The sequence below is a fragment of the Mastigoproctus giganteus genome, chromosome 9, assembly GCF_048544385.1.
Source record: "Mastigoproctus giganteus isolate SK-2022 chromosome 9, ASM4854438v1, whole genome shotgun sequence".
Classification (NCBI taxonomy): domain Eukaryota; kingdom Metazoa; phylum Arthropoda; class Arachnida; order Uropygi; family Thelyphonidae; genus Mastigoproctus; species Mastigoproctus giganteus.
The window spans coordinates 112,529,439-112,556,855 of record NC_143583.1 but is presented as its reverse complement, the minus strand read 5'-3'; the positions used below and the strand labels follow the sequence as shown (position 1 = coordinate 112,556,855).

At 36.5% G+C, this 27,417-nt stretch overlaps 1 protein-coding gene across 1 annotated transcript in view; it reads left to right on the top strand.

Annotated features, from left to right (window-relative positions):
• Window positions 1–27,417, top strand: part of LOC150080650 (insulin-like peptide receptor) — a 514,932-nt gene that overhangs the window by 474,168 nt on the left and 13,347 nt on the right. Inside the window, 2 exon segments of the mRNA XM_090381758.1 lie at window positions 9,869–10,001; window positions 15,962–16,251. Of these exon segments, the coding sequence (XP_090237884.1) occupies window positions 9,869–10,001; window positions 15,962–16,251 (423 nt within the window).

Sequence of the window (27,417 nt, the reverse complement as noted above, 5' to 3'; positions counted from 1 at the left end):
CCATAACATGCTTTGACATTACTGGATTGGAACACACAATGTGTTGTGCCACTCCATACAGCAATCCGCCAGTATTATGTACCTATTATTAAAATCCTGTAAGAATATGCACTTGAAGATCTAAAGCATAGAAACTGGCACAAAGGTAGAACATTTTCTGCTGAAAATCTCAATACCAGTGGCAGATGTGCCCTCACATTGCTCTAAGTTGCCATGAAGTTCATGGCTTCCATAAATGTAAAATGTGTGTGCCACATCCTCCATTATCCTCCATATAATCAAGATTTGGCACTTTGTAACTTTTACTTTTTCTATTATAATAATAATAATAATTAAAGATGTAATTTCAACATTTTAGAAGCAATGTTCAGAGCCACAAGGGTATTTTTAAGGACATTTTGAAGAATAGATTTTCACAAGTTTTGGAAAAATATCAACAGCATTGGAATAGCACCACATCAGATAGGGTTTATTTTGAATTTTTTTTTTTTTTTTTTTATGAAAACCCTAAACACAAGAGGTATTAGAACTTATAGTACTTAGCACTGTGCATGGGCAGAAGGTTGAGAGATGGAAGAAGATACTTGGCATTAGACTTGAGTTTGAAACTCAAGTCTAATTTCAACACTATCTTCTTCTATCTTCTCAACTTTTTCCATGGAGTCAGGGTCAGCTTTATCTTTAGCAGAAGTGGCAATAGTAATTTTTAGGGAATACATATGAAGGAAGGTTGTTCCAGAAAAAGCTAAATGAATAACTGAGGAAGAAGAAAAGTTGGTTCTGTGAGTTTGAAGTTGGACAGTAAAAGAATGTTGACTGTTTGTGGCATGTGTTCAGACTACTTTGGAAAAGAGAGCAGGAATTATAGAAGCCAATTCAGAAGAACAGTACCCATGGGAAGTACCTATAGAAAAGGCATGCAACAGAAACAGAGTATCTATGAGACTGAGAGTGGAGAGACTCTGTTAGAGATGAGTCATTAATTAGTGTAACTGCTCTCTTTTGAATGGAATCTAGAAGCCTGAGAGAGGTTTTGGGTGCACCACCCCAGATGTGGGAACAATATTCCATGCTAGGGCAGATTTGCAATGTGTATAGAGTGTGTATAAAAGAAACACAGACAGCGAAAGAGAAAACCCAGTTTTTTAGATGCAGAGGAAGCAATATTTGTAATGTGCTTATGCCAAGAGACAGATTAGAAATCAGGGTAATTCCCAATAGAGATATATGTTCTTGCCTAAACATCAGAGTGTCATTGACAATAAGCATAGGAACAGAAGAATCTTTTTTGCAAGATATAAGACAGGACTGAGTTTTAGAAGGATTGAAATCAACTAAGTTATCTTTACCCCATTGGAGATCAGCATTTAAGGAATTGATAGTGGATATTTAAGAAGTTGAAGCTGTTGGAGCAGGGCAAGCTTTCTCAAACTGGAAGGTGGAATGCATCATCAGGAAAACTATGGATAGGATGTCTGGTCAATGGAAGAAGGTTATTAATATACAAGAGGAAAAGAGTGGGAAAAAATAATTGAACCTTGGGGAACACCAGAATTAGTGAAAAAGTTAGAAGACAGAGCATCTACCATCACCTGCAGTGAGTGGTCAGAGAGAAAACTGGATACCCAATTACAAAAAACAGTTGGCATACCATAAGACGGAAGCTTATTTGGAAGATCTTTATGCTGGACACGATCAAAAGCTTTTGAAATATCAAGAGCAACTTGATATTTCAACTGCTTGAGTTTCACCAAACGTTTCAATTGAATTTGTCCACAAATGAGTAACATATTAGAAGATGAAATGCACAAGGCATAATTTCTTATTGGTTTAGGTAATTAACTATATAATATCGGTGTAAATACACCATAGTTTACCCATAAATTTGAACTACATATGTAGTGTAAAAGGCATTGTTTTAATTGTATCTCATATTGTGGGTGCCTTCACAACGAGATAGCTGGTATTGCACTACTTCACATAAATAACACTTTTCTAGTAGAGAAGACTACTGTTATTTATTTTCAGTGGATACCACTACCAAGATGATTGTTTCGAAGCTATTTGGCTTCATCATCAGTGCAACATGCCATCACAATTGCAAAGTTATTTCCACAGTATGAGAGATACCAAATGGTATATAAATAATAATGTATTAGAAGATGAAATGGCATAATTTCTTATGTGAGGGCACCCACAATATGAGATACAATTAAAATGATGCCTTTTACACTAGTTCAAATTTATGGGTAAACTATGGTGTATCTACACCGATATTATACAGATGAGTAACATAAGCCAGAATATCACCTTTGACACTGAAGTAATCCATATTGGCATTCATTGATTAGATGAAAATTTCTAGATAGTTTTGGATTCTGCAGTTAGTTGAGTTCTCCGTTACGTTAGAAAGAGTAGAAGTAAGTGTAATGGAACGATAATTGGATGGGAGGGATTTGTCACCCTTTTTAGGAACTGGCTGGATATGAGCAAATTTCTAAGCAGAAGGGAATACACCTTCGGAATAAGAAAGAGAAAAAAGGTGACACAGAACAGGAGTAAGTTCAGAAGCACAGATTTTGAGAACAAGTGGAGAAATACCATCAGGACCGAGCTTACTTAGCATCGAGATTGCTCAAAATACTTCTACATCCTTTTGACGGAAGACCACAGAAGGCATTGAATGGAGTGTATTGGGAATTGTAGGAGGTAGTTTACCAAGATTATCAATACATGAATTGAAAGAAAAGTGGAATGCTAGCAGGTCAGCTTTATCTTTGGCTGAAGTGGCAATAGAGCCATCTGGTTTTGACAGAGGTGAGATTAGAGATGGGCAAAAGTTGCAGCCAATAGCTTTGGTAAGAGACCATAATGCTTGACTACCATTTGGATAGGAAGCAAGTTTTCTACTCTTAGCCCAGTTCAAAATCTATTTTTGACTGATTAATAAAATTAACCTGGAGATTGGATGCAAGCCAATTACTATATGCAACATTCTTATCTTGAACAGCCTTTCTCCAGTCCAAATGTAATCATTTGGACTGGAGAAAGTCAATTTTCAAAGAGAAGTCATAGAGTTCCAAGTGATTAGTGGAGTTGGGAGAATGAGAGAGGAACAGATGAACTTGACAGAATGTGGCATAGATATTTTAAGCCACAAGATCAAAATGAGGCAATTGCAAATTACTGAGTCTCTGACGGGGAATATCAGGATGGACATATGCACAAGTACATCTTTGAAGCAAAAGGAATCATACAGCAAATAATTGAGACAACTGAGATGAGCAGTGGTTGAATCAACCAAGTAACTGGGATTCTGTTAGAAAAAGTACATGGGGGTTAGCAGACTGTAAGTGGAAATGGACATCATTGAGATTACAACCGAGACCACGTATATTTGTGAAATGAAAGTGGAAGTGTTTTGGAGATTTGATCTTTTCACAGATAAGTTTGTTCTATTAATTTGGCAATTCATGATATATTCAGTAATAACAAAAGGTGAGAGGATATGCTGTATGATGTAATGAAATTTTTTGATATGGCATGCATATGGCAAGAATATACCCAGCAGCTCTACATCATAAAGTGGCCCTGACAATGCTCCCCGCATTACACACTGGTCAGACTCTCTCTCTAATCACTATCTGTCAGAGTAGAGGCAGTGAGATTATACACTAGCTGATCCAGAAGCCTCCTAGAGTTACCAGTAGGTTCGGTCTGGTGGACTATTTAGCGGCCGACCTGCGATCACCATTTTAGAGTGGTACCCTCGAAATGTAATGTAAGGAAGATTGGATCTTGCCATTATGTTCATCATAACCTCAAAAGATGGAAGAGATGGGAAATAACACAAGTCACTAGTCTAAACTGTTTTTAGGCTAGTGACTCATGTTTAGGAAAAACAAAATTTCAACAAAAGTTTTGGAAAAATATCAGCAACATTGAAATAGCACCATTACATGAATTAGGGTGTATTTTGAAAATATTAAATAATGCAAGTCACTAGTCTGAACGTGGGTACAATAATGCCAAGAGTGTTTTCAATGAAATGAGTAAGCACAAGTGTTGCCAATAAAATGGGTAAGTATGATCTCTGGATTAGGACAACTAACACTGACATAATAGGGCCAGCAGAAACTTGATGTAGGAGATGAAGAGTTTCACTCTGATATGTATAATGTATTAAGGAAAGACAGGCAAGTTAGGAGGAGTGTGAGAGTCATGCTTCTTATCAAAAGAAGCCTAAATTATTTTCAGATTCAGAACGTATGCATGCCATCATTGAATCTGTGCATTGTCATTTAGCTGGAAGCAAAGGGAAATAGGAGTAGAAGAATGCACCTGACCAGAAAATTATGAAGAGTATTATGACAAGAGCCTCTGTATGTAGATGGAATGGGCAAGCCAATGTGAATGCCTTCTTATGGATGATTTCCATTTTGTCCCTTATTGATTGGAGAAAGCGGGAGTGGAATTCTGTATGGGGAAACAAAAATTTTTAAATCAAATAGATGATTGTTATTTACTGATATCAGCATGTTAAGGAAAATAATATGGGCAATAATGTTCTAGAAAGGCTGATTATGAGAAATCACTGATTTCTCATAATCATTAAAGAACAGGAAAAAGGAGTTGTTCATGTATGTGAATATAAATAAATTAGATTGGTTGGATCATTCTGCAATGGATACAGGAAAGTTATAGATAACACGACTGATGTTGCTGATAAATAAGTACCTTGCATTGATCTGTATATATGAAAGATCCTTCATAGAGAGGATTAACTGTTCAATTGAAGCTGAGCTGTGATTAGCCATATTGAAAATACATAAGATTGTTTATTAGAAAACATTTGATCCTGAAGGCAAAAAAGGCCCTAGGATTAGTGGCACATAGCCAGTAATTTTGAGGGAAGTGGCAAGAGGATGCATTGAACCATAAGATTAATTATGGAAAAAATCATTGTATATCATTTTAATTTCAGTGGTAGGGCAAATTGTAGAAGAAATGATTAAAAATGTTTTATAGGAGCATCTAGATAGAAATGGTATTCTGAAGGGAATACAGCATAGGGAAATAATCTGGTTAGCTATTTTGAAAGGGTCAATCACTAATGAGTTGAATGTAGGAAATAATTTTGGCATTTTTAATTTGAACTTATGAAAGCATTTGACTGTCCTGCATGAGAGGTTTTTCTATAAGCTAGAGTGTTGGTATCAGGGGTAAGATCCTAAGGTGGATCTCAGAATGGCTGTAGGACAGGAGGCAGAGGGCTGTGATTAATAGTTACTCTTTAGATTGGGCTAGTGTTAAAAATGGGGATCAGTGATGAAACTTCAGTGGCTTCGGGAGTGGGGGACAGAAGAGAGAGTGTGCCCTGACAGTGGTGCTCTTAAGCCAAGTATTTTGATCTGCTATTTTGAAAGAAGACATTTGCTGCTCATACAGGTCTGATCTGTTTATAGTCAGATTGAAACAAAATTGCATAATTTTGCTAAAATTGTCATCTTCTAAACTAGTGTTATACAATAAATTGTAAATATCTGTTGATCGACAAACTGATTCACTAAGAAGAATTTTGATTTCTGAATCTGTTTTCCTCCAGTTTTCATGTGAAAAGTCAATGTAATGCAAAAGTAACTACTATACTGACTATCAGAAGAAAAGCCGAAAAGTTGTTTTTTCATTGTATATGGTAGTAATAAAATGACAAAGAAAACATCCCACTGCTAGTCAAATAAACCTTCACATATGCATTCATGTGAAAAGTAACACAATTTTAATATTATTGGATTGATTTTAATGTCAAATTAGAACCATCTAACCTACAGTAGCCAAATGATGATTATAAAAAAAAAAACATTTTTTTTATGGGAAAATTACATAATGCTATGATGTTCTAGCAAATTTTGCATTTAGAATAAAAACAGGATGTCTAAACACACAGTGCACATCACATGTCACATATGTGGAAGCCAGACAAGTGGATAAGGGCCTTAGTTGTTTGAACTCTTGTCCAGTGATTGCTGGACCTTAAACATGTAAGATTTGAAGCTTCAAATCTTCTTACAGGTTGAAAATCAGGATGCATAAACATGAAATTCACACACAGATAAATGAATTTTTTATTAGCACATCTGCATATGGGCAAATCAGGCAAGTGGTTAAGGGACTTTGTTTTGGACTGGCTCAATAATTGCTGGATCTTAAACCTGTACGAAGATTTAAAGCTTTGTTTTCTGCCTGCAAGTGTATGTGTATCCAAATTAATAAAGTACAGCCACTCCCTGCAATTACCTCTAAGTCTCATTCTCCACTACTCTGAGTGTGGTTATGAAGTACCTTGCATTTGTCAATGTTAAACTTCAGTTGTCACATCTCAGCCAGTCTGGCTAATTTTTCTAATCCTTGTTACAGTATCATTCCGTGATTACTGTCATTAACCATCCTGCCAAACTTTGTACCATCTGCAGACTTGACATTAAGTCTCATATGCCATCATCAATATCATTAAGAAATACTGAAAACAATGATGGGTCCAGCACTGAACCTTGGGGGAAGAGGCGCCTCCGTAGCCAGGTGGGAAGGAGCAGCAGTGCGTAGCACACACTTCTTGATTAGACCATGGTTTGAGCCTGTCACCACCAAATATGGAGGATGTGGAAAGGTCAGGGAATGACCACCGCATATCCCGGAGCAATATGGCCTTAGTTACTAATGCTCCTAAAAAAAAAAAAAAAACCCCTTGGGGGAAGGGAGGATCTTAGACTAATGTGATTGCACTAATCACATTAGTCTAAGAGCTTCAGTGCCCATTGATAACCACTCTCTGGCTTCTTTCACTGAACCATCCCTTTATTTAAAGGCCCTTAATGGCACACTACTCCAATTTGTATAGCAGTCTTTTATGGGCAACAGTATCAAAAGATTTTCTGAAATCTATGATAGTATGAATCAGAGCTGTAATACTCAATATGAAATCTATGATATAAAAATTATTTTATTCATCCAGTTCCTTTATTACTGCATCATAGTATCCAATTAGATTGGTCAGAGAAGACCACCCCTTAACAAATCAGTGCTGTACCTTTAGTATAGCTTCATTCCTGTCTAGATGGTCTTGCATTACTTCTTTACCCAGTGACTGCATTATTTCCTCTGGAACAGAAGTCAAGCTAACAGATCTGTAAATACTAAGATACTGATATCCTTCACATTGCACCATATTCTGAGTGCAACAGACAGAGTGAACTGTTTCAGAAGAGAGTTTTCGAAAATGAGTGGAATTTTTGTAGCTAGCCTCACTCTGACAGAGTGAGCTCTTTGAAGTGTATGCATGTATGATAGTCTAGTGGTTTTGTTGCTTGTCGCTGATTGGAAAGGTCTGAATTTGATTTCCATTTATGAATGGAAGAATTTCTTAAGTCGTCTTCAGTTAAGGCTGTAGTTAGCCGATCTCAAATGGAGGAAGTAGAGTTCCCCTGTGAATTATTTTAAAATTTTTGGGTGTGAGGTTACCACCACGTTGGTCAAGATTTTTGCAGCTCCGGTGAATGCTAAGTTTTCATTTATATTTAGTTGTTTTATTGACTTAATTGTTATACTAAATTATTTTCCATAAGTAGCTTTATAGTTCTAGCCAAGCTCCATGTTTATTTTGAATTTATATAGCGATTTTAAAAGTTAACACTTAGAGTGTCCATAGATTTTACGTTTGTAACTTGCCGCCATGATACGGAATACCATATGGCTTAACGTAAAACTAGATAGCGAAATATGTAGCAGTGTATTAGAAATCTGTTAGATTAGAATAGTATTATCAATAAAATTTATTAATCTTATTAAATATCATTGTTAATTAAATTATATTTAAACAGGATCATAACCCAGACTAGAGTAGCAAAGCAGCGTTCACAGAATAGCCAGAGTGCTGTGGCTCACGAGAGAACTGAAGGGGCAATTCACCCACGAATCACAGTCTAAAACAATGCGCGAAATGTGAAATGTTTGCAGACCTGTCTAGAACAGGACATGATCTAGGCCAAGGAGGATGTCTTTGTGTGTGCTAGGTGCAGAGACTGTGAAGAAATTAGGCACTGACTCAGTGTTCTGATGGGCGTCTATGAGAGTTTGAGGTGTAGGGTAAATGCCCTCGAAGAAATTAATATGAGGGCCCATCAAGCTCTCAGCTGCCCAACTCAATGCCAGAGCTCAGTCCTGTGCATCAGACAACTCAGCAGCAATCTTCAAGGCAGAATGCACTGGTCCCACAGGAACCAACGCATTCTGACAATACAGTCACAGACAACATTGTCGGTGACTTTATTGTCAGGGAGACGGGGAATATAGTATGCAAAAAGGATAGGTGGAACAGGACCAGGGTATGGCACCTCTGTGGGCAGGAGCAACAGTGCGTAGCACACACTTCTTGATTAGACCGGGGTTTGAGCCCGTGAGCCATCAAATATGGAGGATGCGGAAAGGTCAGGGAATGACCACCGTATATCCCCAGAGCAATATGGCCTTAGTTGCTAATGCTCCTAAAAACCAAATAACAACAACAGGACCAGGGTATGTCTGCCAGAGGCAAAAGTTGATGACATTTTAGAGCAGATATCATCTTTTAAGGGCACAAAAGGTGATATTGTTGTACACATTGGCACTAATGACCTTAAGAGTAAGGGATCTGCAGACTTACTTAACAAGTATAGGTCAATGCTGAAAACAGTCACGAATTAAGGTTAAATTTGAAAGAGTCTGTAATTCTGCCCAGACACGATAGCAGTGAGTATATGATGAAAGCCTTGTCAATCAATTTGGCCCTGGAGAGATTGTGCAAGGCTTACAGGGTAGAATTTTTTTCAGATGTCTGTACTTGCTAACAGGAGAGACTGCTTCTACAGGGATGGGATACACTTAAATAGAATGGGTGCAAGAATATTTGCTGATGCTATCAAGGCAGTATTAGTAGCATCTTTATTTCCTGAAATAAAGCTTATAGTTGCTCAGTATGAGTTTAACTTTCTTCATATGTCACTCATCGAGTTGCTTGCTTCTTTATTGTCGTGTGTATTTCAAAATTTGCTGAAATAAATTTCTAATTCCATGCAACACCAGTTGTGAAACCAGTTCTGACTTCTCTCTGACACACACACACACACACACACACACACACACACACACACACGCGCGCCCGCGCGCGCCGACCGGGCTAGCCGGGTGGGTAAAGTGCCTGCCTGGCAACCCAAAGGTCGCGGGTTCGAATCCCACCTCGGGCTTGGATCAAAGTACTGCAAAAACCTTGGGAGGTGCATTATGGCCACAGAAGCCGATGCGCCAACAACTACCAAAAAAAAAAACACACACACACACACAGTAAAACAGAAGAATATTACATCATATAGAAAATTACAAAATTAATATATTTTAACCGTATTATTTTGCTATATATATTTTTATAATGACCTCTGTAGCCAAGCTGTCAGCAACAGGAGTGCAGTAGCACATTATGTTTGAGTAGACTGGGGTTCACACAGTTCAAGCCCCTGACTGCTAACCAGCATGGCAGATTATGGTCCATTTTCCTCAATCAATCATTGAAGAGGCTTCCATCCTGCAGTCAATTGATAATGGCTGGAGTTTACTTTTTTTTTTTTTTTTTTACCTTTATATATATTATTCAGTATTGTAATGACTACGAATAAACTAATTTTACACAATTTTCCATAATTTTTTATAATAATATGTATTTTGATTATACCATTAATGATATTATTTAGATCAAGATGTTCAAATATTCACATTTATGCTCTAACACATTTCTGCTTATCTATCTTATTATTTTACTATATTTATTTGCATATTGTAGGGCTTTTAATTGTCATCATGTGGTAAAACTCTTGGGAGTTGTTTCCAAAGGCCATCCAACTTTGGTGATTATGGAACTGATGGCTAATGGTGATCTTAAAAGTTACTTGCGATCACATAGACCAGAATTAGAGGTATGCATTAAATAAAAATATATTTTAAAGTCATGAATTTTCTATGCTTTATAAAATAAAATATTAATGTTCAAGAACTGTATGACAGTTTTTGTATAATACTGTAATAGTATTAACAAATATCATTGATAATACCTATGGGACTTATTTTTTATTCACCGTGAATAAGATTTTACAATGTTTTAGAGTTTTAACAAATTGTTCTATGTTGAGTACAGATCCGGCTTTATGAATAAATGAAGTAGGCCCTGTACTCAACCACACTGACAGTCTTGCTCTGATGATATTAGTCATTAAGTACAGTGACCCCCACTTAACGCTGATAATTCGTTCCGTAAAAACAGAGCGCTAAGTGAATCTGCGCTAAGCAAGCACCGCATTCCCATAAGGTAACCTATGTATTTGTGAGTTGCGGTCGGTGCTGCCATAGAATATTTCCTAATCAATAATAAATGGTAGTGAAAAGATGCACAAATGTCGGTCAAAATATTTAATATTCAAATATTTGTACATGTAAAATATTCTGCATTACATACGTATATAATTATGTGGTAACTACTTACGACGTATCAAAATTAAACTTAAAATTCCAATTAAAATTATGAATTTAATTGATCTAAATTGATTTAATTTAATTAATGAATTTAATCATGAAAAATGTGTCGATTTTGGGTTGAACTTTGGCCCTCTTCCAAATAAACTAAAAGGGGTATTAATTTTAAATCCCCCACAGTGTTACCACCCTACAATAAAGTCAATCGATCCTTTGCCGCTTTGAAACCTGGCATGTTTTTTTTCTTCTTTCAACATGAAACTTCTTTTAGGCATTCGTTTCTACAAAAGTCCTGCTTCATCTATGTTAAAAACTTGTTGAGAATTATAACACATAATATCCCTCTTCAATAATTTTAACAAGTTCTTTTTTGAAAGTTTCGGCTCCTTCTGTATTTGCGGCTTCTCCCTGGATTTTAAATCTATTCAACCAGCCCTTACTAGTTTTAAATGGTTCCACATTTTTTTTTTTTTTTAGGTGAGTTTTCTTCAGATCATCATATTGGTAATCTCTCTCTCTTTTTTAAATAATATTTAACTTAACTGAATTCTGCATTGGATATTATCTTCAATAAAATTAGTTAGTCTTTCCATTTCAATCCTAATAGCCGGCATAGCCCTAATTGCTTGCAGTGGAACAGCTATCTTTCCCGCTGCTAAAATTAATTCTTTATTTTTTTTTATAATTGTTCTTACAGTTAAACTTGCAAGTCCTAAATTATGGCACACATCCGCTTGTCTTTGACCAGAATCGATTCGCTTCAAAACGTCTAATTTAATTTTCAAATTCAGTCTTTTTGTTACATTTATAGTCTTCGTACTGCGCTCAGACGTTGCTTTTTCATTCTTATCGGCCATTATTAACTCTTTGAAAATGTAACTGCGTTGGTTGCATTAATTATGATACAATGTTCAAGTAAACTATCCGTTTCGCACGATGTCTAATACTGTACTGAGTGATGACTAGACTTCGGATAAATGCAAATAATGCAAATATTACAAGCAATATATTTGATCGTTTTTTAAAATCTTGATCTCGGAACTACGTAACAAGTCACTGTACTGCAATTAAATTAGCGTGCGAGAAAATTTCACTGAGTGTGGGAAAATTTCTCAAGTCGGCGTGGGAAACGTTTTAATTCTGTTTTGCTATTCATTTTCAAGCTCTCGACTCCATCAAATGAAACGATTGCGTTATGTCAAAAATGTAATCTGTAAAAGAGCGTTATAGTGATCTGTGACAGCTTTATAGTCAGATACGGATTATAATATAAGAACAGCATTATAGTGAATCAGCGTAAAGCGAACTGCGTTATAACGGGGGCCTGCTGTATAATAGAAATCACTCAGTGTCCAATAAATTGGGCAATTTAAGCTTAGCCCTTATGTGCAGTTATGAATATTCTGTAATTCTGCTTTAGTGATATAGAACACAGCATTTCACACATTTTATTAAAAGTCCTTTTTCAATATGAGCAGGTCACATCCCCCCCCCCCCAGAAAAAAAATTTAAGATCAGACCTGCTCAACTACTAGTAGAACTGGTGCTAGTAAAAGACCGTGAAATTAATGGCACCGAGAGTGAGAGGTATTGGTTGGTTTTTTTGGTTTTTTTTTTTTTTTAGGAGCATTAGCAACTAAGGCCATATTGCTCCGGGGATATGCGGTGGTCATTCCCTGACCTTTCCGCATTCTCCGTATTTGGTGGTCACGGGCTCGAACCCCAGTCTAATCAAGAAGCGTGTGCTACGCACTGCTGCTCCTACCCACCTGGCTACGGAGGCGCCGAGAGGTATTGGTAATTGGACCTAATACCGAAAGATGTCCCTAAATAACACCCTGACACCTTGAGTATTTGTCTATTACAAAGTTGTATTTTTTTTTTTTTTTTTTTTTTTATGAAAACCCCAAACATGAGAGGTATTAGAACCTATAGTACTTAGTACCATGCTTGGGTTGGAGGTTGAGAAGACAAAAGAAGATATTTGTTGACATTAGACTTGAACTTCTGTAGACTGTAATTTTCAGGAAATACGTATGAAGGAAGGTTGTTCCAGAAAACGGCAGTTGAATGAATAAACGAGGAAGATGAAAAGTTGGACAGTAAATGGACGTTGGCTGGTGGCGGCACATGTTTGGACTGTTTTTGAAAGAGAGAGCGGGAATTATAGAAGCCAATTCAGAAAAACAGTGCCCAGGGAAGTATCTGTAGAAAAGGCATGCAGCAGAAACAGTATGTCTATGAGACAGCTTGTGGAGAGACTCTGTTAGAGAGGAGTCATTAATTAACCTAACTGCCCTCTTCTGAATGGAATCTAGAAGCCTGAGAGAGGTTTTGGGGGCACCGCCCCAGATGTGGGAACAATATTCCATGGCACGGTGGATATGCGATTTGTACAGAGTGAACAGCTGTTTGGAGGAAAAGTAACACCGAGAACGAAAGAGAAAACCAAGTTTTTAGATGCAGAGGAAGCAATGATTGTAATGTGCTTGTGCCAAGAGAGAGATTAGAAGTCAGGATAATCCTCAAAAGAGATATATCATTTTGCCTAGAAATTCAAATGTCACCAAAGATAAGTATAGGAGCAGAAGAATCCTTTTTTGAGATATAAGACAAGACTGAGTTTTAGAAGGACTGAAATCAACTAAGTTGTCTTTGCCCCACTGGAGAATTACCTGGAAATCGGCATTTAAGGAAATGGTAGCAGATTTTCGAGAAATTGAAGCTGATTGAGCAGGACAAGGTTTCTCAAAATGGAAAGTGGAATGCAATGTGCTATAATCGGCAAAAATATGGATTGGGTTGCTAGTCAATGGGCTGAGAGGTGGCAAATGAAGTTTAACATTGACAAATGTAAAGTACTACACATGGGAAACAGCAACCCCAGAACAACGTATCAACTCTGTAGTACTACACTGACAGTGGTAGAGAATGAAAGGGACCTGGGGGTGGTTGTGCAGGCAGATATGAAGTTCTCTGAGCAGTGCAGACGGGCTGCAAGAGTAGCTCATGGTGTATTGTCAATGATATATAGGAGTTTTTCTAGCAGGGATAAGGAGGTGATTATTCCCTTGTATAAGGCAATGGTCAGGCCACACCTAGAGTACTGTATACAGGTCTGGAGGCCTCATTTCAAGAAGGATATAGAGCTGCTGGAACGAGTACAGAGAAGGGCAACAAGATTAGTGAATGGAACAAAGGGGTGCTCTTACAAAGAAAGGCTTAAGTTTTGCAAATTACAGTGTCTGGAGACTAGGCACCAGTGAGGTGATCTGATAGAGGTGTATAAAGCCTTGAATGGTTTGAGCATGCTCAATGCTGATGGGATTCTTCCTCTCGCTCAGAATAATCACCTGAGAGGGCATAAATTCAAATTGAGGAAAGACAGATATAGGATAGACGTGCGGAAATTTGCCTTTAGCCAGCGGGTGGTTGGTTGGTGGAACAGACTTCCATCCCTTGTCATGGAAGTTGATAGACTAAATAAGTTTAAGGCTCAGCTGGACAGATATTTTGAACGAACAGAGGGGTGAAGTGGAAGTGGGTTTTTTTTTTTTTTTTTTGGCTGATGCTGCATAAGCTTGCTTTCTTGCATCAAATGCCTCTTCTAATGCTAATGTAGGAAGGTCATTAATATACAAGAGGAAAAGAGTGAGGGGAAGAACTGAACCTTGGGGGACACCAGCATTAGCGGAGAAGTTAGAAGACAGAGAGCCATCTACCATCACCCTCAGTGAGCGATCATAGAGAAAACTGAATAACCAATTACAAAAAACAGTTGGCAAACCATAAGATGGAAGCTTGTTTAGAAGACCTTTATGCCAAACACGATTGAAAGCCTTTGAGATATCAAGAACAACTGCTTGTGTTTCACCGAACTTTTCCATTGAATTTGTCCATAAATGAGTAACATAAGCCAGAATATCACCAGTGGATCGACACTGGTGGAATCCATACTGGTGATCGTTGATCACAGAAGGTTTCTAGGTAGTTTAAGAGATGGTGGTTAAATGATTTCTCCATTGCTTTAGAAAGAGTAGAAGTAATTGCAATAGGACAGTAATTGGATGGGAGGGATTTGTTACCCTTTTTAGGAACTGGCTGGATATGAGCAAATTTCCAAGCTGAAGGAAAAACAACTTTGGAATAAGAAAGTGAAAAAAGACGGCAGGAGCAGGAGTAAGTTCAGGAGCACAGGTTTTGAGAACAAGTGGAGAAATACCATCAGGACCTTGAGCTTTCTTTGCATCAAGATTTGTCAAAATCCTTCTGACATCCTTTTGACAGAAGACTACAGGAGGCACTGAATGGAGCATGGTGGGAGGTGTTTTACCAAGATCATTAATACATGAGTTGGAAGAAAAATGGGATGCTAGCAGGTCAGCTTTATCCTTGGCTGAAGTGGCAACAGAACCATCGGGTTTGGACAGAGGTGGGAGCAGAGATGGGCAAAAGTCGAGGTGTGGGCGCCACACCTCGACCCCTGCTTACGTTGGTTTGCACCCAGGTGGTCACCCACAGTGTGCTTGTTCATGGAGGTTTTACCCAGGATTTCTAACAGTCCCACCATCGTGATGGTGCAAGCAGAGGATTTGGCTGTCACAGACTGTCCGGACTTCACCGAAATTGGGTCCACTTGACTTGAATGTCACCCGAATATCAGTTCCATCAGCGTTTTAGACTCCCAAGTAGCAAATATAGCTTGTCTGACATATCTGAGAGAATGTATGTGACAACCTCAAGGACCAAGGAACAACCTCTAGTATGTAGAACAATCAAAAATTTGATATTCTAGTTAGCCTTTTGCAGTATCTAAAAAGTTTTTTTTTTACTTTAATAAACTAAATTAACATTGTGATGAACTGAACAAATAATTTGAGATAAATATTATTCTCAAATTATATTTTGTTTTTATTTTAATTTTGTTATTTTTTTACATATTTAATTTTTTTCAGAGGGAAGACCTATTTAAATGGCATAGCTATCAAAGACAAATCATCACTTTTTTTTATCTGTGTTTATGAACATATCTGTTCATAATATAGTCATGTAGCTAATTGATCAGACCATTGGTTTATGTAGGATTTATTGAGTTCTGTTATTGTTAGTTGTGTTTTGGTTGTATTTATGGGAAGAAAATGTTTCCCAATTAACTGTTAGTAGATTGAAATATAGCCACCAATCATTCCTTCCCATTCTCCCCACAGTGATTTTGATTAACATGAGTATAATCGTTTTTTTTTTTGTTTGCTTATTTATTTGTGGTTAGCTTGTTAATTTTAGAGTGTAGGCTCATAATGTTACATAATTTTTCAATGTTTGTTATTTTCTTTGCATACGCTGTGCATTTGTGTAGATGCACCCATATATGTTTATACTGCTGTTAATAGAAATATACAATTTACAGGATAATCCTGGCAACCAGCCTCCCACTCTGAAACAGATTTTCCAAATGGCACTGGAAATAGCTGATGGAATGGCTTATTTGGCAGCCAAAAAGTTTGTTCATAGAGATCTAGCAGCCAGAAATTGTATGGTGACAGAAGAATTAACAGTAAAAATTGGTGATTTTGGCATGACACGAGATATATATGAAACTGATTATTATCGAAAAGGAGGTAAAGGATTGCTTCCTGTTCGCTGGATGGCACCAGAGTCTTTAAAGGATGGAGTATTTACTTGTCAGTCAGATGTCTGGTGAGTTAATCTTATTTTCAACAATATTTTCTAATTTTCATTTTACCCCATTTTACAGGATAATTTTTTTAGGCATGTTAGCATGTATGCACAATGTGCCTGTTGTCTTCACCATGTCTGTCCATCTGCATGTAACAACTCAACTCCCAGTGGACAGATTTTCACAAAATGTTATATTTGAGCCTTTTAAAATGATTTGTCAAGATCAAGCCATTCTGAATTCCGTTAAAATTCGACCAATAAAAATCTGGAAATTATTATTACTATTTTTTTTTTTTTTTTTTTCTTTCCTGACATAATAAATCAACTCCCAATTAATGGATTTTCATGAAATTTTATATTTGGGCCATTTAGAAAGATTTGTAGCACTATCCCAAATTTTATTAAAATTGGACCAGCAGAAATCCAGCAATTATTATTTCTTTGTCTATCCACATGTAATAACTCATCTTCCAGTGGATGGATATTCTTGAAATTTATATTTATCAGAAAGATTTGTTGAGCCATTCCAAATTCCATTAAAATCAGAGTAATAGAAATTTTCCAGTTATTATTATTATTTTTTTTTTCATAAATCACATAGACCATCCATATATTTTAGCTGAAGCACTGGATATTATGTTTGTTGCCATCTTCTGGTTGGAGAAATGAATGGGCAGTGTGATGGATAATGAGAAAAAAAAATTTCTTTGTTCTTTTATTCAGCAACCTGCATAAAAGTTGTTGCTTTTTGATAATTTTTTTTATTATAAATCATGAATTACTACTGTTTGCTAAGTGTCTGAAATGTAATGCACTGTGTGCATTAACTAACATAATACAGTGAACATTAATTAATCTTTTTTTTTTCGGTGGTATCCAACATGATTACATTAGACACTGATACTAGTTTTATGCTGTGGTTTGAAATCCAAAAGAGTTCAGTCATTAAAGGTATGCTTTAAATATATGAACTGTTATTAAATTGATATGGTTGTGTCAATTTAATGACAGTTCATATATTTAAAGCCTTCGTAGCATAATAGCTAAAGCCTATGAAATTTATATAACTACAAAGTAATTATTAGTACTTAATCACTTCTTATTATGTACATAGCTATTAGCTGACATTAGTTTCCAAGAAATGTAAAGGCCATTGAGCTCTCATATAGTGATACACTTGCTAGGAGTTGTCTTAATATTACAATACAAATATGTTCTAAGTTGTTGATCATGCAGAAACATGTTTTTCAAAAACATGTTTCTCAATAGTGAGTGAATGGTAGTTGCCAAAGAAACCAAAACTAGGAGCCATCAGTATTTATGTGCCTGATTCTACGGTCAGTTTGCTTTTTTGCTGGATAAAAATCCTGATTTTCTTCCTAATACTGAAGAAGAGGTTAGATAGTGAAATAGCAAAAAATTCACTTGTTGAAGAATAAAAACAACAGCATTGTTAGTGAAATTGCATAGATAGGGAAAGAAGAGGTAGTGATGACTCTGAAAAATGAACCATTTTTGACTGCTATGGATAGTGATAAACAAAGTGATTTCAAACTGTATCCTAATTTGCTAACCTATCATAATAAAACAGTCGTCAAATCAAACGTAGCTAGCTCTTAATGAAGGTGAGTCTACAGGACGTCTGCAAACAAACAACCAGAAAGTACAGTTGAACTTCACTCTAACGAATTCGATAAATCTAGCAAAAAAATTCGTTATAGAGAAATTTCTTTATACAGAGAATATCTTTTTTATTAGAAATTATCTAATTAGAAAATGAAAATGAAACTACATTTATTTTTAATGTATTTTATTTCAAAAACATACTTATTTAAATCACATTTACACAATTTTTGCCGGTAAGTATCACAAATTTAAAAAAATCTGTAATTTTTGTTTGCACAGTACAATTAAAAAATTGTCTGATTCTCAAAAAAACCTCACATTTGTTCAGAGCATTAAAAACATTATAAGGAACATTTTCACAAAACTGCAGACCCATATGAACTGTTTCAAAAGCGTTAATCATTTCTTTGCGAGTTGGCTTTTCTACGGGTTGATCTGATGTGTCTTCAGCATCATCGTTAATTTCTTCGTGGTGGTGGTCGTGTCTAACACTGTTCAACGGTATTTCATCTTCATTTGGATGTTCTGCTGTGATCTACATAAACATAACTATCCAGTGTTATTTCATTTTCAATGTCCGGACAATTCTAATAATGTCCAATAGTTTTTCAGTTGTGAACGGAGCAGTCCATCTTGTTCGTCCTGTCGTTGTTTGACTTCTGTATTCAATGAAAATCCCGCTTTCGAAAAACAATTTTGAATAGTGTATTCAGTGACATCGTTTGTCCAAACTTTTGCCAGTTCAGAGATGCAATCTCTAAGTTTAATTGTAATCTCCAAGTTTCTATTTTCTGATAACGCATTGACAATCTTTATTATTATTCTCTTTCGATAATGAAATTTAAAATTTTTAATAATGCCTTGGTCCATTGGCGGAGTTTTGACATTATGTTTGGTGGTAAAAACAACAACTTCGCACTTTTAAGTTTCGCAGGGTGTGCCGGACAGTTGTCAGTTACCAACACGATTTTCCTTTTTAATTTTTTTGTTATACGCTTGTCTAGTTTTAATATCCATTCTTCAAAAATATCACTTGTCATCCATGCTTTTTTATTAAAGGTGTAGTCAACTTCCAAAGATTTTGTGCCTCTAAAACATCTTGGCTTTTTTGATATCGATATTTGCTCCACCTAGCACAGTGATTCTTTCTTTGCTTTGTTTTCCGCCAAAACATTTATCATCCTTAAAAGCAATCTATTCGGTAAACATTTAAAAGAATAAACCCATTTCGTCAGCATTAAAAACATCCTTATGCTCATATTCTTCCAAAATCTTCTTTAAGGTATTGTTCCTCCAACTGTTGCAATCTTCTTCGCTTACATTAACACTTTCTCCACAAATAACCTTTTCCACAATTCTGGGTAGGTAGATTAAATTTATCTAGCTACCCAGTGCTCGCATTAAATTCTGTATTTGCACAGTCCCTTGGAATGAAATTGCAAGGGACTGTGCAAATTTCAGAGCTTGTTGCTTAATTATTAGGCCCGATATTGGTATATATTCTTTTCACGTGTCATTTGCACCCATTTTAGAACAGCTTTATCAACATCTTTGTATATACTACTTAATTTGTTTCTTTTCTGCTCCTCCTTCAATTGCATTTAAAATTGAATCTCGATTTTTTAAAATCGTAGATAAACTGCTTGCAGGTATGCCATATTTCTCCACAACATATTTTTTCTTAAAACCCTGGTCAATATCATAACAATCTTTGCTTTATCATTAATACTTAAACACTTTCTTGCCAATACATACACCGCAAACTTCGCTGCGCTGGCCATATAGTGAATTGTTAGTACCGCCTACTCAATGATGTTTGCTTGCCAATTCAACAGTATCACGTGACCTTTCCTATCAGTCACTTTGAAGAAATATACGACTTTGTGAATTTCTTTTATTCTGCTTTCATTCATATATACACAAAAGAAAATTTATGATTAATGTATGCTGTATGTTACTTTTCAGAAAAAAAAATACAAGAGCATATAGCCTATGTGATTGATGACGAATGAAATTAAAAAAAAAAAATTCATGAAAACCATCTATTGGGATTCCAGTTAGATGAGAATGGACATATCATATAATGATTGATAGGAAGGTCACGTGGTACAGTTGAGGTGAGAAGCGAATGTCACCCAGTAGACGTTACTAAAAACCGACTATGGTAGCATTCTATGTATTGCCGCCACAGCATGCTCACGTTTACCGCAGCGAATTTCGTTTTCCCCTTAGCCAACATCAATTTACAAATCTACCCTATTTATTGTAAAGTTTACAACCACTTTTAAGAAAACCCATTTGGTTTAATAACTATACCAAAAATGAAATAAAGACCCTCCTACGGGCGTCAATGGCCACAAGTGTTCACTAAAAGGATGATTATTTAATTCCAGATGCTAATGTGCAATTTCGGAAGGAAGGAGGCAGTATATTTGAGCGGATGTTTAGCAGAAAATGCTTGAAATTCTTAAAATGCTTTTACTAATTTTTTTAAAAATTCGTTATAGAGAGACTAACACTTTGCTATATGGGGTTAATTTTACATGTAATTTCGTTTCAAGGTGCAATGTTTTGCAAAAAAATTCGTAATATAGAGAAATTCGTTAAATAGAAGTTTGTAATAGAGAAGTTCCACTGTATATGTGATTCCTCCATAAAAACTATCTGGTGCTTAGTATTGATAAGGCACCTGTTATAGTAGGCCTAAAAACTGGATTAGCATCAGAAAGACACGATATGACCCTGGCAGCCTATGCATCGTTAAATTCGACAACAACAACAACTGGATTAGCAAAGGTATTAACAGAGAAAATGGAGCATTTGGTAGAAGTAGACTGTATTTGTCATCTTACTAATTTGTGCTCTTAAATGGGAGCAGCATGCCATCCTTTGAAAGTGGATGAATATTTGGTGGAAATTTACTACTATCTAGAAAGAAGTACTGAAAGAAAAGAGAGCTGTAAACAATTTCAACCGATGCATGCTACTGGGGTAAAAAAAAAAAAAAAATTAAGCATGTGTGTACCCATTGGCTGTCTTTGGTTAATGTGTAACTACACTGGTAGAAAATTGGCAACCTTTGTCAAGTCTATTTAAAGAAGAGATTAAAAGTAGTGAGAAAAGCCAAATGAGCACTTTTTAGAGTTACCAAATAAAAATGTACAATGTGCAGTCACTAGTGAATTCCATTGACTCATATCCAAATTCAGTTCATGATCCCAAAGAAGTTTTGAAAGAAAACAAATTAACATTAACATTAGCATTAGTTATTATTAGTGTGATGCAAGAAAGCAAGCTTATACAACATCAGCTGGGAAAAAAAAAAAAAAAAAAAAATTACTTCCCATTTTCACCCATCCATTTGCTCCAAAACTTTGTCTAGTTCTTCCTTGAATTTATTTAAGCTATCGACTTCCACAACGACAGATGGAAATTTGTTTCAGCACTCAACTATCTGCTGGTTAAAGGCAAATTTATGCACATCTATTCTACAACTGTCTTTCCTCAATTTGAATTTATGCTCCCTCAGGTTCGTAATCTGAGCAAGCAAAAGAATCTCATCAGAATTCAGCATGCTCAAACCATTCAAGGCCTTATACACCTCAATCAGATCACTTCGCAAGTGCCTAGTCTCCAGCCCACTGCAATTTGCAGAACTTAAGCCTTTCTTGGTGGGAGGAATCCTTCCTTCCCCTTACCAATCTTTTTGCCCTTCTCTGTACTCGTTCTAGCAACTCTACATCCTTCCAAAAATTAATGAACTCCCAAAAAATAACTTGAATTGCAAACTTCTGGTGAGAGCAATCCTAAACTGACCAATGTACTTGGCCCCAGTGTACCTGATTCCATCTACTGTGGTCACTGCACCTAGATATATTGAAGAATTTTATGTGAAAATTTATTATACTTAATTTATTATTAATAAATTAATTAATAATTATAAATTTATTATTATATTTATTTATTATACATATTTTTTAACCTTCCATTTCATTTTGGAAGTTGTTTACATTGTTTGGTTTTGGAAGTTTGCTCTACTGGCAAACAGACCTATGGCTGTATTTTAATATAAATGTGTATAAAATGTGTATTTTGCCAGTGAAATTTATTTTCTAGTGCAGTGTGTAGTTTAAAAAATCTGCTTTTGCAAAAAACTGTTTTTCTCTAGTTTTTGCCCAAAAGCCTCTTGTTTATCTCCTACTTACAAATGCCTGATCTCCAACTTTTTGAAAGTCAAAAGTTGGCAGCTATGCAATTTATGCATCACTGACAGCCTAGTATACACAGTTCATTTAGTATACAGGTGGATCCAAAACTGACAGTTATGTTGACACAGCTGTGGAGTTCCCCAGCATCATAGCTAAGATGCTTCCAACAGAATATAGTATTAGCTGGTTGATTGGTTTAATTTTTTATAATGCATTGGCAGCTTAGGCCATAATCCACCAAGTCAAATTAGTATTAGCAGTGGCAAATGATGCAGGAGAGCAAGCTTATAAAACACCACATGACTTGTCCGTCTCCTCCAATAGGTTACCCACTTCGACAACAACAGATGGAAGTTTGTTCCAACAATCAACCACCTACTAGCCAAAGGCAAACTTCCACACATCTGTTCTGCAACCATCCTTCTTCAACTTTAATGTGGAACTCTGTGATTTGCATAGCTTTAAACTTCACATGGTCAACAACTACATCTGCAGCAATAATTCAGACACAGCATGGGTTTGTTACAGGAAAGTCTTATCAGACAAATTTGATTGGATATTATGATGTGGTTACAAGGGAACTGGATACAAAAAATAATTTTGATATCATATACTTGGATTTCAGGAAAGCTTTTGACACTGTTGCGCATGGAAGATTACTGTATAAATTGGAGCAGAATGGTATTAAGGGTAATTTTCTACAATGGATAAAAGGATGGTTGAGTGGGAGGACAGAGGGTGGTAATCAATGGGCACTCCTCTTCGTGGACTGATGTTATTGGTGGAGTCCCACAGGGTTTAGTGTTGGGTTTACTTTTGTTTTGTATATTTATCAATGATATTGGTGAAGGTATATCAGTCTTAGTGTCGAAGTTTGCAGATGATACAAAGATTGGCAAGGTTGTTAATGGCAGTGTGCTTCTGCAACAGGATCTAGAAAATTTGGGAAGATAGGCTGAGAAGTGGCAACTGAAGTTTAACATTGACAAATGCAAAGTACTGCATATGGTAGAAGTAACCCCAGAGAAACGTACCAACTGTGTGGTACTACACTTAGAGTGGTAGAAAATGAAGTTTTCTGAGCAATGCAGACAGGCTGCCAGAGCTGATCATGGGGTTTTGTCAATGGTATACAGGAATTTTGCTAGCAGGGAAAAGGAGGTGATTGTCCCTCTGTATAAGGCAATGGTCAGGTCATGCTTTGAGTACTGCATACAGGTCTGGAGACCTCATTTTAGGAAGGATGTAGATTTGCTTGAGTGTGCACAGAGAATGGCAGCAAGATTGGTGAGGGGAATGAAGGGATCCTCTTACCAAGAGAGGCTTAAGTTCTGCAAATTGCAGCGGCTGGAGACTAGGCACTTGCGAGGTGATCTGATTGAGGTGTATAAGTCCTTGAATGGGTTGAGCACACTGAATTCTAATGGGATTCTTCCACTTGTTTTGATTACAAAACTAAGGGGCCATAAATTCAAATTGAGGAAAAACAGCTGTAGAAGAGATGTGTGGAAATTTGCCTTTAGCCAGTGGGTGGTTAATTGCTGGAACAAACTTCCATCTGTCATTGTGGAAGTTGATAGGCTAAATAAATTTGAAGAACTGGACAAACATTTAGAGGGAATGGTTGTGTAAATTTTTTCATCGAAAGGCAACTACAAATCTCACTTATCAATATTGAACTATGGATGACACAGAATGGATACCGACTATCACATAAGAAATCTAGTGTCATTAATTTTTGTAACAAACGAAAGATGCATCCTGAACCAGAGCTTCACTTAAGGAATCATCCTATATCAGTCATGAAAAGTATTCACCTCCTCGGCCTGATTTTTGATAGTAAGCTCAATTTCTTAGAACATGTCAAATATCTGCGGACTACTTGCCAGAAAAAAATGAATATACTCAGAGTTCTTTCTTCGACAACATGGGGTGCAGATCTCTATACCCTGCTTCAATTGTATAGAACTCTAATTAGGTTTTGTCTTGATTATGGTGCCCCAGTCTATGACTCTGCCAGGGAAAGCGTGCTAACACGCCTTGCACCTAATCAACATTCTGCCCTCAGGATTGCTACAGGAGCATATAGGACATCACCAGTACATAACCTTTATATTGAAGCCCATGAAGTTCTACTCTATCTCAGAAGAAAGGTGTTACTTCTGAATTATGCAGCTAAAATTCGAAGCATGCCTACCCATCCTATTTGGCCTATACTTAGTGATCCACAGTTTAAAATTTTCTATAGAAATAAACCCAGTGCAGTTCAGCCTACTGATATCAGAAACTTTGAATGTACATCTCAAAAAAGTCCTCCAAGATCCAACCTGTTCAGTCGCCCCATGGGCCTATATTAAACCATCCTGCAACAATTACCTCCTAAACTGGGGAAAACATTCCCTTGCAAATATCAATATACAACAACTCCATACTGCTCACACAGAGAATTATCCTCTTTTTACAAAAATATATACCGATGGATCAAAGTCTGATAATGGAGTAGGTGCTGCAGCAGTTTTCCCTTTTAACACCATCTCTGTATCACTTCCCACCGAATGCAGCAGTTATACAGCTGAGTTATTTTCCATCAAGCTTGCCCTAGAAAATATTCTCCATCTGTCCATCAAAAAGAGTATAATATATACGGACTTGCAGAGTACACTTATAGCCTTACAAAACACCTCCTCACCAAAGAATCCTTTTATAAAAACTATAAGATGTATGTTGATACATACTCAGGAATGCTAACTAGTAGTTATCTTTTGCTGGATCCCAGGCCACACTGGGATATCTGGAAATGAATGTGCAGACTATGCTGCCAAACATCCTTCTAAATGATATTCATCATGTGCTCTCGTTCCATATGCTGACTACATATCTAATATACAAAGAATATGTAAGGAACAATGGACACTTATGTGGCAAACTAAAACAGATAATAAGCTCTTTCAAATAAAACCAGATCCACAGTTATGGGCCTCTAGTTACTGGGAAAACAGAAAGGAAGAAGTAATCCTAGCCAGAGCAAGAATTGGGCACAGTCACATTACCCACCTATTTCTCCTCACAGGCAATGATCCTCCTCGGTGTACACACTGCAATTCTCAACTCATAATGAAGCACGTTCTTGTTGAATGCACCTTATACTCACATGCCCGGCAACTCTCTTTCAGTTTTCTTCCTAATCTTAAAGAATCTTTGAAGCTCTGTCATATCATAGGTAACGATGCCAACCCCACAGAATTTTTCTCATTTATCAAACGGATAAACTTATATGATCGTTTCTGAATGAACAATCATCATGAGTATCTTCCACATCACTGATAGGTGCAATATGGCCTGAGCAGCCCTTGTGCCAAAAATAACAACAACGACAACCTTTTGCTGGATCCCTGATGATAATGCTATCCTGGGAAATGATTATGAAGACTTAGTTGCCAAAACTGCAAAAACTTCATTGATCCTTCTTTCAGTACACCAGTCTCAAAGTACAAGTTTATTATAAAGCAACTGGTTGTAGAAAAAGGGCAAAAAAGTCTGGGAAAACCTGTTCATCAAGTTATTCTGTAAAGAAAAATCTGAAATGGAAATCTGGTATCTGAGGTAATAGACAAGAATGCTATAAATTATACTGCTAGACTGCTGACAGGTTACTCCCACCTAACTCGTCTGCATCTAATTAAGCCACTGACCTACCAAATGCCCAATCAGAAATGTCTTTCATTTGTTTTCCACCTTGAGAATGCTTTTTACATTAGCCTGGCTATTAACTGATACACCAGATGTAGCAAAATATTTATCTTCCTCAAACATTTGATAAATGCTTTAAAGGTACTAATTTTTAAATTAAATAAAAATTTCTTTACTACAAAGACATCAGTTAAAGACATACCTACTCTTTTAAGAATCTTATCAAAGTCAAGTCTTGTACTATTAATGGATTTATTTTCTTGTTTTAAGCTGTCTTTTTTTTCACAATTGGAAGAAAAATGTTTTACATTGAAGAGGTGAAAGAAATCTTACTTTGGGTGGCACTGTCACCCAAAGTAAGATTTCTGCTCAAAGAATAAATTTATTGTTAAATCTGATATTAAACCATAAGGGTTAAACCATTATATTCTGTGTATCAAAATAAAGGTATTCTCCAAGTATAACTTAAGCAATTATACTTCAGGCAAAGCTTGGGTTTGTTAAGGGGTGAGTGGGTGAAGGCAGAGAGTGGTAATCAAGGGACATTGCACTTTGTGGACTAATGTTATTAGTGGAGCCTCTAATTGGTGTTGGACCTATTGTTGTTTTCTATATTTATCAATGATATTGTGAAGGCATATCAGCTTAATGTCCAAATTTACAGATGATACAAAGATTAGCTGGGGTGGTTGATGATAGTGTACTACTGCAACAGGATCTAGAAAAGTTAGGCAGATGAGGCTGAGAAGTGACAATTGAAGTTTAACATTGATAAATGCAAAATACTGAATGAGGGTAGCAGTAACCCCAGAGTAACATACCAATCATGGGGTACTACTCTCACGGTAGTGGAAAATGAAAAATACCTGGGGTAATTATGCAATTAGATATGAAATTCTCTGAGAAATGCACCCAGGCTGCCAGGACAGCTCATGGGGCTTTGTCAGTGATATACAGGAATTTTCCTAGCATGGATAAGGAGGTGATTATCCCATTGTGTAAGGCAATAGTGAGGCCACATCTTGAGTACTGCATACACGTCTGGAGGTCTCATTTTAGGAAGGATGTGGAACTTCTGGAATGCGTACAGAGAAGGGCAACGAAATTGGTGAGGGAAACAAAGAGGTGCTCTTACCAAGAAAGGCTTCAGTTCTGCAAATTGCAGCTTCTTGAGACTAGGCATCTGCAAAGTGATCTCATTGAGGTGTTTTAGACTTTGAATGGATTGAGAAAGCTCAGTGCTGATGGAATTCTTCCTCTTGCTTTAGGAAGGATGTGGATGACACCTATGAAGGGGCACAAATTCAAATTGAGGAAGGATGGTTGCAAAATAGATGTGTGGAGGTTTGCCTTTAGCCAGCAGGTGGTTGATTACTAAAACAAACTTCCATCTGTTGTGGAAGTTGATCATTTAAATAAATTCAAGGAAGAACTAGACAAACTATTGGAGGGAATGAATAGGTGAAATGGGAGATGTTTTTTTGTTTTTGGCTGATTCTGTATAAGCTTGCTTTCTTGCATCATATACTAATGAATGGTAAATTAAGTGAAAGCAAATATTACTGGTAAAATTTACTTACTTATCCATTGTTATTCCATCTTCTTGTTGAGTTGATAAGGAAACCAGTCTTCTCCATTCTCTTTACATGACCAAAACCAT